The sequence below is a fragment of the Symphalangus syndactylus genome, chromosome 19, assembly GCF_028878055.3.
Source record: "Symphalangus syndactylus isolate Jambi chromosome 19, NHGRI_mSymSyn1-v2.1_pri, whole genome shotgun sequence".
In the NCBI taxonomy this organism is placed as follows: domain Eukaryota; kingdom Metazoa; phylum Chordata; class Mammalia; order Primates; family Hylobatidae; genus Symphalangus; species Symphalangus syndactylus.
In genome coordinates this window covers 25,662,932-25,674,987 of record NC_072434.2, presented here as the reverse complement: position 1 = coordinate 25,674,987, position 12,056 = coordinate 25,662,932, and the positions used below count along the sequence as shown (strand labels likewise).

The following is a 12,056-nucleotide window of genomic DNA, read 5'->3' as shown; positions in this document are numbered from 1 at the left end:
TATTAAAATTTTTAAAATCCTAAATCAATTAAAACAGATCAAGATGAAACTTCCTCATTTGTATATGCCTTTGTATATATGTCTAGTATATATATGTCTAGGGTAAATTATATAACTTCATATTAGATACTTCATTAACCATGACTTCAGCAAAATGAGAATTATGACAAGAATCATCTTCGTATCCAATGATATTAATTCTAAAGTCTACATTCCTTTTATCCATTAATATGATTTATTCTCAAGGAAATATGAGACATACCAAGTGGTAGAAATTTTTGCTATCATGATATTTTTGAAATATAGTATTATCATGGAATCAGATACTGAACTAAAAAAATTTTAGGAAAATAAAATGAGGTGACAGTTTTCAATTAATTAAATGAATTGACTTTATATAAGCAAATAACAATAAGCTTCAAGTAATCCATCCCATACTATAAATAATTGGACATAAATAACCAATTTGTATTCAACTAAAATACCCAATTAAGAAGACTGAATGGCCCCAATGGTCCCGTAAATATGCCCTAATCCTTTTATCTTGATTGACAGCAGATCTTGTTCTTTGCCCAGCTACTCCAATAACCAAAACAAGACATTTTTCTCTTTTTTCCCACTTTTAGTTTTCCGGGTTCATCAAATAAATATGTTGGACTTTATTTTACATTGGACATGTCAATAGAATTGATTTTAAGTGAAGTAAAAGCATAAATCGCTGTTTATCATTCTACTTTTCATACCTAATTCTGTTTGTTGTTCTTCGGACTATCGATCTTAATACAGGCTTTCTCTCCTTTTTTTGTTCTTTTTTAAATGACGGTAAAATTTAAAACTTGCTTTTCTGTTTATATTTAAAGAAACAATCATATTTTGACATTTTATGAAGATCAAATGCATAAATTTTAGCAATCATAATAAAAAATACAGTAAGCAATAGTATAGAAAGCACGACCATCTGCACTTACTTGCCCACAAAGGATAAATGAAAGCGTACTGTAAATTGTAAAGAAATAAACATCCTATTTCAAGCCCTAATAAGCTTATGTGTCAATAGTTTTAACAGCTGCCTAGTTGGTCTTCCTGTCTCTAGTTTCTTCCCACTTCACTCTGTTACATATCCCTATGAAGGTGGTCTTTATGAGAAACCATGTTGGTTTTCTGTCCAACAATTACATATGACTCCCCACTGCCAGAAAATAAATAAATACAGCTAAAAACCTCGTAAGTTCCCAGTCCTTCTCCACTCTGGCTACATTTAACCTTTGTGTGTTTAGTTTTCAAGGTAAATCCTACATGCCAACCAGATTGCCAAACTCATTGTCACCTCTAAATGTTAAGCTTTCCCATCGATGAGTGTTTTGTTTATTCACTTATTTACACACACAAAGACTCTTTTTCTTTTTTATTTTTTTATTTTTCTTTTTTTTTTTGAGACAGAGTCTCGCTCTGTCGCCCAGGCTGGAATGCAGTGGCGCCATCTCGGCTCACTGCAAGCTCCGCCTCCCGGGTTCATGCCATTCTCCTGCCTCAGCCTCCCGAGTAGCTGGGACTACAGGCGCCTGCCACCACGCCTGGCTAATTTTTCGTATTTTTAGTAGAGACAGGGTTTCACTGTGTTAGCCAGGATGGTCTCGATCTCCTGACCTCGTGATCCGCCCACCTCGGCTTCCCAAGGTTCTGGGATTACAGGTGTGAGCCACTGCGTCCGGCCACAAGGACCTCTTTATCAACTTGACCTATATTTGAAAACCTATATTAAATTCTATTTCTATAAGAACTTCCCAGCCAGGCCTGAAGAGATACCCTTCTCCAGAGGCTCTGCAGCAGCTACTGCCTAAACTATTCACTTGGAATCTATTGTATACTGTCTAGTGAAATCTCTTCAGTATTGTCTTGACTTGCACTAACATTTAGTTTTTCACAAATTTGTCTTACTTTTCCTTTATTAAATTCATTGAGGACAGGGACTAGTTCAAACTTCATGTTATCTGCAATATTTTATACATGATAGATATGTAATCAATATTTATTGATTTGACTTAATTTAATATGAAGATTTTATATCTAAAGATGTTTTGTTATCTATCATTCAAAGTCTTTTTCCTAAAACTTTCCTAAATATGCTCTAATGTTGCCTGAGTTTGATTCTCATATGTTATCGACATCTGCTGGGAACATACTATGTACAATGGATTTTCATAAATATATATTTTGTCCTTCCATTATATTGTAAGTACATTCAGGCTAGGTCTACGTCTTCTAGTTTGTATTCTGAGAGTACTCTGAGAGTACATCATAGAGTAGCTATTCTATAAATTGAGAAAATGGTCAATTGAAATTTCATCTAAGGGGTCGAGATATGGTTGCTGTCAGGTACCAAAGTGAATTATGAAAGAAATAAAAACACAAGATGTTAAAGTAAATACAGATAACAGACTTCAGGTTTTTGAAAGATTTATACTTTTTTATTTTTTATTTTATTTTATTTATTTATTATTTTGAGACAGAGTCTCACTCTGTTGCCCCAGCTGGAGTGCAGTGGCACAATCTCGGCTCACTGCAACCTCCGCCTCCCGGATTCAAGCAATTCTCCCACCTCAGCTTCTTGAGTAGCTGGGATTACAGGCGCACGCCACCACGCCTGGCTAATTTTTGTATCTTTAGTAGAGACAGGGTTTCACCATATTGGTCAAGCTGGTCTCAAACTCCTGACCTCATGATCCACCCGCCTCGGCCTCCAAAGTGCTGGGATTACAGGTGTAAGCCACCACGCCTGGCCAAAAGGTTTATACTTATGTCAGGGATATGCGAAAATTCTTCAGAGGCAATTTGAAGGAGTGGCTCTATAAGGAGATTTCGTTGGAGAGGCTTGCTGCTGTGTTGTGAGTTGAACCTTACTCCTCAAATTGAGGGCTAGATGCTGCATTCTAAACCAGAGTGACCATAGCTTCCAGGAGTGCTCCAGTGTCATCTAAAGTTGGTGGAAGAGAAGGAACAGGAAACTTAGACTAGATTCTCCACCTGCCTGAGGAATCTAAAGATGAAAAAGTGTGATGACTCTTAATCCGTGGCGTCAGGAAAGAGGGAGAAAGAATTGCTGCTGTGCTGTGTTGGAAAGTAAATGTGCTCCCTTCCTACTGCAGGTTAAGGGTACGTGAATCCTGTGGTCTAGATGGGGAACCCATGGTAGGAGCATTAGTAGGCAGTTTGTGTAAAAAGAGTTCTTCCCAATAGGCCTCTGCTGGAAGGTCAAAGAATCCCACTAAAAGAGTTGATAAAGAAGGAAGAAGGAGTAAATGTCAGTAAACCAATAGCAAAGGGGTTGAGGGAGGAGCAAATATGAGCCACCAGTAAAAGGAGAGGCAATGCCCGCCTGCCTTCGCAGTTATCTAGAGTGAGTCTCAGCTGCAGGAATAGACTGGGCTCCAAGGAACTCATAAGTGCCCCTTATAACAAATACCAACTTTAAACACCTCCCAGTCTCAGAAACCATGGAGCCATATTGTATCAGTCAGGTAAATAATTTCTGTATCGCCTTCCCCCTTTTTTTGCCACCAACTTCAGTCTTCTAGGGGACAAAACACATAAATCTGAAGGTGGAGACAATGGAAGAATAGAAAGAGGGAAGAAGGCTTCCGAATCTTCCTTCAAGACAGCCTGAAGTTAGCCTAAAGACAAAGAAGATTTTATTCTAAATTGCATTGAGACTTTTGATCATTATATGTGACAGACCATTCTAACTGCTGTGTGTTTTTTTTAAGAGATAGTGACACTACTATCCAATAGTGAGCCAAAAAGTCCTGAGGTCTGCTGAAGACTTATCTAGAGGCAATGAAACCCTTCCCCAGTTAAATATGTTTCAAGATAGGGTGGGAGAAAAAATTGTGTTTTGCTTTTGTTATGCCATATCAGTTGTTCAATAGTTTTACCCTCAATCAAATACTTGTTATTAATTTTTTTGTTCTTAAAATCCTTTGAAAATCAAGTTTAAGTAAAATATCTTCTAATACTAAAGTTTCAACTTTTCATATTCAGTTATATTAAACTTGTATTGGAACACCCCTTTAGAATATACTGTGGTTTACCTGTAATTCCTGTGTCAGTTTTCTGTGCTTCCCAGGATGATTATCTAACAAATAGATTAGTTCCATTCAGTTCTGTTCTTTCTATCCATCAAAAATTTAATCATTCATACCCTTAGCACTGTACAGGTGCTGTGGGCGGCTGTAAGTAAGATTATAATATGTCCACTGTTTTCACAGAGCTTGAAATATTTTTGCATTGACAAAGCTTGTATGAAAGTAATCCCAATACAGTAAAATATAAGTACAATAGAGTCCAATCAAGTGCCTAGATGTGTAGCTCATAAATGGCAGTACATCATCAAAGATTAACATTTCATACATTTGTCTAAAAGTTTACACAAAATGAGCACTTTGGTTTTGGATCAGATTAAATGCATTATTAAATATTTAATCACCTTAGGAAGGTCATAATGAATTCATTCATTCCAAAATTAATTACTAAATGGTGAATACAAGCCAGGTTCTATGCTATGTTTTAGACATACATTGGTGAATAAAACAGACATTTTCCTTCCTTCATGGAAAGCACAATTTGATGAGATTCTAGACTAATATGCTGTCCAAGTGAATTTCTCATATAAAATTATGCAATTTACAGGGCACTGCACATGCCCACACTTTCTAAATAGTCTCTCTCAATGACTACAGTACTATTTGAATTTTGTCATTAGAGGGTAATTCTTTCTTACTCCTTTTTAGTATTGGCCAAAACTTATTGAGAACTTGTTATATACCAAGCAATGTTATGAATATTTACATGTCTTAACCGGTTTAATCTTTAAAAGAGCCTTGTGATGTAAATACTATTATTAATCCCATTCATAGATGAGGAAACAAAAACAGAAAGTATATGTGATCTGCTCACAAGACAAGCAGCATAGCTGGGGTTCTGATCCAACATTATCAATATAGGAATCTTTGGATTAAATTTTTAAAGACACACATTTGGGCATAGAGTTAAATGGGAAAATAAGACATGCATATTAATAACAAACAATAAATGAGAATATACTAAATTATTAATTAAAAAATAGTGCGTCAGATTGGGTTTTTTTTTTGTTTGTTTTTTTTTTTTTGTTTTTTTTTTTGAGACAAGAGTCTTACTTTGTCGCCCAGGCTAGAGAGCAGTGGCATTATCTTGGCTCACTGCAATCTTCACCTCCCAAGTTCAAGGAGATTGTCCTGCCTTCAGAGTAGCTGGGGTTACAGGCACGCACCACCACTCTTGGCCAGTTTTTGTATTTTTAGTAAAGATAAGATTTCACCATGTTGGCCAGGCTGATCTATAACTCCTGGCCTCAAGCAATCTGCCCGGCAAGGCCCCCTAAAGTGCTGGGATTACAGGTGTGAGCTACCAAGCATGGCCAGGTTGGATTTTTCAAACCTAGTTAATTTAGGCCAAGTGTGGTGGCTCACGCCTGTAATCCCAGCACTTTGGGAGGCCAAGGTGGGTGGATCAGGAGGTCAGGAGATGGAGACCATCCTGGCTAACATGGTGAAACCCATCTCTACAAAAAAAAAAAAAAATATATATATATATATATATATATATATATATATATACAAAAAATTAACCAGGCGTGGTGGCGGGTGCCTGTAGTTCCAGCTACTCCGGAGGCTGAGGCAGGAGAATGGTGTAAACCCAGGAGGCGGAGCTTGCAGTGAGCCAAGATTGCACCACTGCCCTCCAGCCTGGGCAACACAGCGAGACTCCATCTCAAACAAAAAAAAAAAAACTAGTTAATTTAGAGTCTGATATTAAAAGTGCTTTGGAATTTAGACTTTGCTCTTTCTACACCTCAATTTATTCTGTGAAAGAGAACTAAAAATATCTGCTTTGAAAACATCAGAAAATTGTAGTGAGCACAAATATAATAATTTTAATGAAGATGATGGGGAAACCATAAAGTCCTATGCATATGTCAGTTTCTATTGTTACTCTTCATTCATTTGAATCTCCCTGGAAAAGCAACAGCCATCCTTTTTAAAAGGTGTTATACTTCTTCATGTTACTTTTTTTAAATGAATTCTAATAATTCCCTAATTAGATATATTTTTTTGACTTGGAATCAGAAAAACAAAAGTAGAAAGTGAAGTTAAAATAATAAACAGGAAAAGACCTTGTTATGGTATAGACATCGTGTTTTACACTGGCATTGTAGGGAAGGAGGAAATGGGGCCTTCCATTCACCTTAGAAGCCCTTCATGGTGAGAGTTGTTTGGACTATTTATATTTCTGTCAAACTTTTAGGAATTATGGGGAAGTATAAACAAGATATAAGGCAAAATCACTGTTTCCAAGTAGAATACAGTGAAATCTGCAGCTAGGGACAGAATATACAATGTCTGAGAAAAATGTCCCAAAATAAATAAATTGTATCTTACCATCAGTGCCAAGAGCGATCTTTTTTCTTGTTTTTGTTTGTATGATATTCAGTGCTACATGTATATCTGGCAATGATAGTTGGAATCAATCACAGTATTTGGCAAATTATCTATTCTTAGAGGAAGAATACAAAGCCTGCCATGACTGCATCTTTTTTCTTCATGACACAGGTGGAATACAGAATTGATTTTACTTTTCCTTAATAAGCGTTTACATTTTACTCCATTACAGTCCTAAACCTGAGCTATTCATGCACTTCTGCAAGATTATACAAGCAAATTACGTGAAACTTCTATTTTTGATGTGAATATATATAATTTTAGCCCCTTTTTATTATTTAACAGGAATCCACTGTGAAGAAGACGTCAATGAATGTTCTTCAAACCCTTGCCAAAATGGTGGTACTTGTGAGAACTTGCCTGGGAATTATACTTGCCATTGCCCATTTGATAACCTTTCTAGAACTTTTTATGGAGGAAGGGACTGTTCTGATATTCTCCTGGGCTGTACCCATCAGCATTGTCTAAATAATGGAATATGCCTCCCTCACTTCCAAGATGGCCAGCATGGATTCAGCTGCCTGTGTCCATCTGGCTACACCGGGTCCCTGTGTGAAATCGCAACCACACTTTCGTTTGAGGGCGATGGCTTCCTGTGGGTCAAAAGTGGCTCAGTGACAACCAAGGGCTCAGTTTGTAACATAGCCCTCAGGTTTCAGACTGTTCAGCCAATGGCTCTTCTACTTTTCCGAAGCAACAGGGATGTGTTTGTGAAGCTGGAGTTGCTAAGTGGCTACATTCACTTATCAATTCAGGTCAATAATCAGTCAAAGGTGCTTCTGTACATTTCCCACAACACCAGCGATGGAGAGTGGCATTTCGTGGAGGTAATATTTGCAGAGGCTGTGACCCTTACCTTAATCGACGACTCCTGTAAGGAGAAATGCATCGCGAAAACTCCTTCTCCACTTGAAAGTGATCAATCAATATGTGCTTTTCAGAACTCCTTTTTGGGTGGTTTACCAGTGGGAACGACCAGCAATGGTGTTGCTCTGCTTAACTTCTATAATATACCATCCACACCTTCGTTTGTAGGCTGTCTCCAAGACATTAAAATTGATTGGAATCACATTACCCTGGAGAACATCTCGTCTGGCTCATCATTAAATGTCAAGGCAGGCTGTGTGAGAAAGGATTGGTGTGAAAGCCAACCTTGTCAAAGCAGAGGACGCTGCATCAACTTGTGGCTGAATTACCAGTGTGACTGCCACAGGCCCTATAAAGGCCCCAACTGTCTGAGAGGTGAGAGGAAGCTAAGTGCTATGGCTAGGAGTGCCGTGCCTCAGAGCAGAGCAGAAACAGCAAAAACAGCCAGACTGCTTCTGCCTGCTATGAAACATAATGACCCCACAGGACTTCTGCTGCTGGTTGCCCACTGATGAGAAAGAAAAGAAGAGGGCAGTGATGTGCATTAATTAATTTTGAGTGGATTCATAGGCCATCAGTTTCGCTCATACAGAGAAGTAAAAAAAATAAGCAGATAGCTCCTTTCCAAAGAGGTTTTCATCCTTGTGTGTGCAAAATGCTACTGCAATTTTACCATTGGTCGCATATCAGAAATTTATTGTAAATCTCATTTGAAAGAGAAATAATCTTTTGGAAAAAAAGGAACCTTAGACATAAAATTTGTCAGTGCCACATACTAGCATGATATTTTGTGCATAGTAAATTCTCTGTAAATATTCATTTCCTTGCTCTCCTTTCCATACAATTCACACTTGCTCCGCAATCATAATTAAGCATAGTGGTTTTATAAAATGCCAATTTTATTCAAAGGTATCTTTTCCAAGGTTGCCCTGGAGAAGACAGGTAATATACTAGGTGTCTTAAGAAAAAAAAAAAAAAGAAAAGAAAATGTGGAAAGTAACAATAGTAGAACTTGGTAGATGCCATAAACTAATTGATCTAATTTCTCTAATAAACCACAGTTTGCAAAGTATTTCAAAATCCTTAACTTCCAACATTGTTCTAGAGATTGCTGTTGATAGTGATCAATATTTACCTGTTTCTTTTTATTATTATTATCATACATTGAAAAAGTCTGAGAGGTAATTGTAAGAGACTGCTTTGAAGTTCAGCTGTAATTTACCCCAAGATTTTAGAGTAACTTGAAGTAGGACAACATCTGGTAAGTAGTCTTCTCTGCTTTATATGAAGTAAAATTAAAACCAGTCTTAGCCTATACTCTATTCCATGTTCAAATGTCTAAGAATTATTAGAAACTACTCAAGGGTTTCCCCCTGACCACAATATTCATTACAAATCACGGACCTGTTTGACAATGAAGTATGGCGTCTACTAGCTCTACGTAATATTTTAAATAGAATGGCAAGTTGTTTTGTGATTTTTTTTAAGGAGAAAAAGGGAAATTATGCTGAGGCAATGTTCACTTTCTGAAGAAAAATTTAATTGACCTAAGGCAATATTTTTACTACATATACAAAATAACAAACAGATGCTGACTCATTTTGACTGGCTTCCAGATGCAGTGACCCATGAGGTTAATACTGACCTTGGTGATGTTAACTGTCCTAGTAAATAGATTCAAGAGATGCCAATCCAGTGGGTTCTGGTTTTCTTTATTTTATCCAACTTGGAAAACCATGAACTTTTCAAACCAAGTTCCTGAATTAGTCACCCTTCCCCCGCTTCTCCCAGTTTCCTCATACTCCAACATTATTTGAAACTGTTTAACCCTCATGAAAATATTTGACTTCAAAAGATCACTTTACAGAGAGACGGTTCTGTAAAATCTTTTCTTTCTGAAAATTCTTGGTATAAATTTAAGAAAAATTATATTTTTCATATCACCTCTTCATTATAAAATTAAAATATTCTGTATTTTCTGTTATCTAGAAGGAATGTTTCCTGGAGAGTTTATTCCCACTACAAACAATGCTTTTAAGCAGTAATGAGAACATGAAGTCTTTCTGCTACTGTACGTGTATATTCAAGAGGGAGGAGACATACTAAAAAGTACAAAGGGAAACTTCAGCCCATTCATGCCTTGCACTCATATTTGGCTCAATGTTTTCCAACCATGGTATACACTGTAATGAACAAGGAGACTGGATAGAGGATTTCGGTGGCTGACTAAACACAAAAGACATAGTGATTTCCAATATATCAAGGTTGATCTTTTTAAAATAATCTAATTTCTCAGCAGAAAGAGTGCTGAAAAGGATTTAACTAAGCTTAGTTCACAGAAGTGTCCATAAGTTTCTCTCAGCATATCTTGTGTTGACTGTTTGTAAGAACTTGAAGCATTCAAGATACTACTACTCAGAATAAATGGCATCACCTACCTCTTGCTCTCTGGTGAACATTTGACTTTACAAAAGCAATTTACACATCTCTTCTCTTCAGCCATATACCTAGATTTTGAGAATTTTATTCTCTTAGAGTTATAGTTTCCTAGATATAGAAGAAGATTCATTCTGTGACTGAATTTTTAACGCAATTGTACCTGCCAAATGTAGTGGCTCAAATCTCTGCTCAGACACCTTCACAAATAGAGAGATCACTCACTCCATCTTGCCAAAAGTTGCCCCAAAGTTATTTCCTTATATTGAAATAAAATAGGATTTGCCCGTTGTTTTCCTTCATTGACCATGTTGCATTTCTGGAAGACATGCAAATAAAAATCTCAACTTGCCTGCTACTTGAGAATACTTAATATCTGAAGAAAAGTATCTTGAGCCATCTAAACCATCAATTCTATTCAGGCTAAACATCCCGTTTCTTCTAATGTTTGCCATATGACATAGTTTTCCGACACTTCATCAGCTGCTTGCAGGTTTTGGAATATATTTGCTTCTTTGTATTCCTTCTAAGATGTGATGTCTGTATGTGCTGGATGATACAGTGACACACAGGGCCATAACCTCCCTTATTCTAGATAATGTGCTTCTGTTTTACGGCTTAATACAACATTGACTTTTTGGCAGCCACACTTCGTGATTGCATCACTTTGTATCATTGTCACTCATGATGCCACATAGTCCTGTTTCTCCCACTCTACACTTATAAGGCACATTTAGATAGAACTGGCTCTTACTTATTCTTGTGAAATTTCATCTTGTTGTGTTCCATCAATCATTAAAGCTTGCCAAAATTGTTTTTCATCTGCATATGTTGTCCCTCTTCATGACATGTCAACCACTTGTATGAGTATCACCCTTCCAAATGCACAGCCAAGTCATGTGTCTTCAGGTGTTTCTAAAATCATGTAGCAAATCACACATGCTGACTAGTTGCTTGTGATTTCTGAGGAATAGGATTGCTGACGAATCAGGCTTCTGAGAAAAAAAAATACTTTGTGTTTTGGCTTTTAATCCAGATCCACAAAGTGATGCTGAAGGCGTCCTGGGGTGACCAGCAGGCACCCCACTACCCCTGAGGTTGAGTGATTCTGGGCATATCTTCAAACCTCAGGGGCTGCAAGGGCCAGATTTTCTTATTAAGCATTTTATCTTATATGAAAGTGATGCAGTGTGTTCAGAGATGTTAACCTCTTCAGAGGGGTTATTTTATCTAACAGTATACTTTTGAAAGCTACCGGTAGTTGTCTGGAGCAGGTGGTCTCCAAATGCAGATTCAAAATGCAATGTTCCTGTATTAAATCAAGTCAGTGTTCTGAAAATATAGCCTTTTATGCAGAAGATCTTCAAACACAGATGATTGTCTAAGCAAGTTTTACTATAGTTAAGCTAAACTAAAATGTGTCTTACCTTTGCCCAAACTTCAGCTGGGCCGTATGATGACATTTAGACATGCTGAAATATGCTCTTTTTTTTCTGGTTAGTACTGGGATATAAAATCTTGAAGACAGCAATATCTTGAAGACAGTGCTTTTGTCAAGTTATTAATGCTTTCTAGATTGCAAAATCAATGGTCAATTCTCAGTCCCAATCTTACTTGATTTCTCAATACCAGTTAACACAATTAAACACTCCCTCCTCCTGAAAAACTATTTTCTCACCAGGCTTATGGGCCACCACTCTCCCTTGGTTCTCCTCTTATCTTACTGGCTACTCTTGCATCAAGTCCAAGGGCTTATTTCTTGGACCTCTCGTTTTCTCTCTATATACTCACTCTCTTGGTGATCTCATCCAGTCTTGTGGCTCTAAATACCTACTATGGTTTGGATGTATGCCCCCTCCAAATCTCGTGTTGAAATGTGATTCCCAATGTTGAAGGAAGGGCTGATGGAAGGTGATGTATACCAACAAATTCCACATTATCAGAACATCGTGCCTGAACTTCTATATCAACTGCCCACTGGTCACTTCTGCTTGAATACCCAAAGAGGCATCTCAAATTTAATATGGACTCCCATCTCACCCAAAAATCTGTTCCTCCAGTTTTCTTCCCTATCTCTGCAAATAGAAACTCCATCCTTCCAGTTGCTTAGGCCCAAAACCTTAGAGATGAGCTTGCTCCAGAAAATTCTGTTGTGTCTACCTTCAAAATATTTTGAAAATCTGACCACTTTTCACCACTTTCACATTACCACTGATCCAA

General features: G+C 37.3%; 1 protein-coding gene across 5 annotated transcripts in view; it reads left to right on the top strand.

Moving 5' to 3' along the window:
• CRB1 (crumbs cell polarity complex component 1) overlaps positions 1 to 12,056 on the top strand; it is a 218,105-nt gene that overhangs the window by 147,210 nt on the left and 58,839 nt on the right. For all 5 annotated transcript variants that reach the window (XM_055234170.2, XM_055234169.2, XM_055234173.2 and 2 more), the window contains one exon: positions 6,819 to 7,775. In XM_055234170.2, coding sequence (XP_055090145.1) covers positions 6,819 to 7,775 — 957 coding nt within the window. The remainder of the gene's footprint in view (positions 1 to 6,818; positions 7,776 to 12,056) is intronic.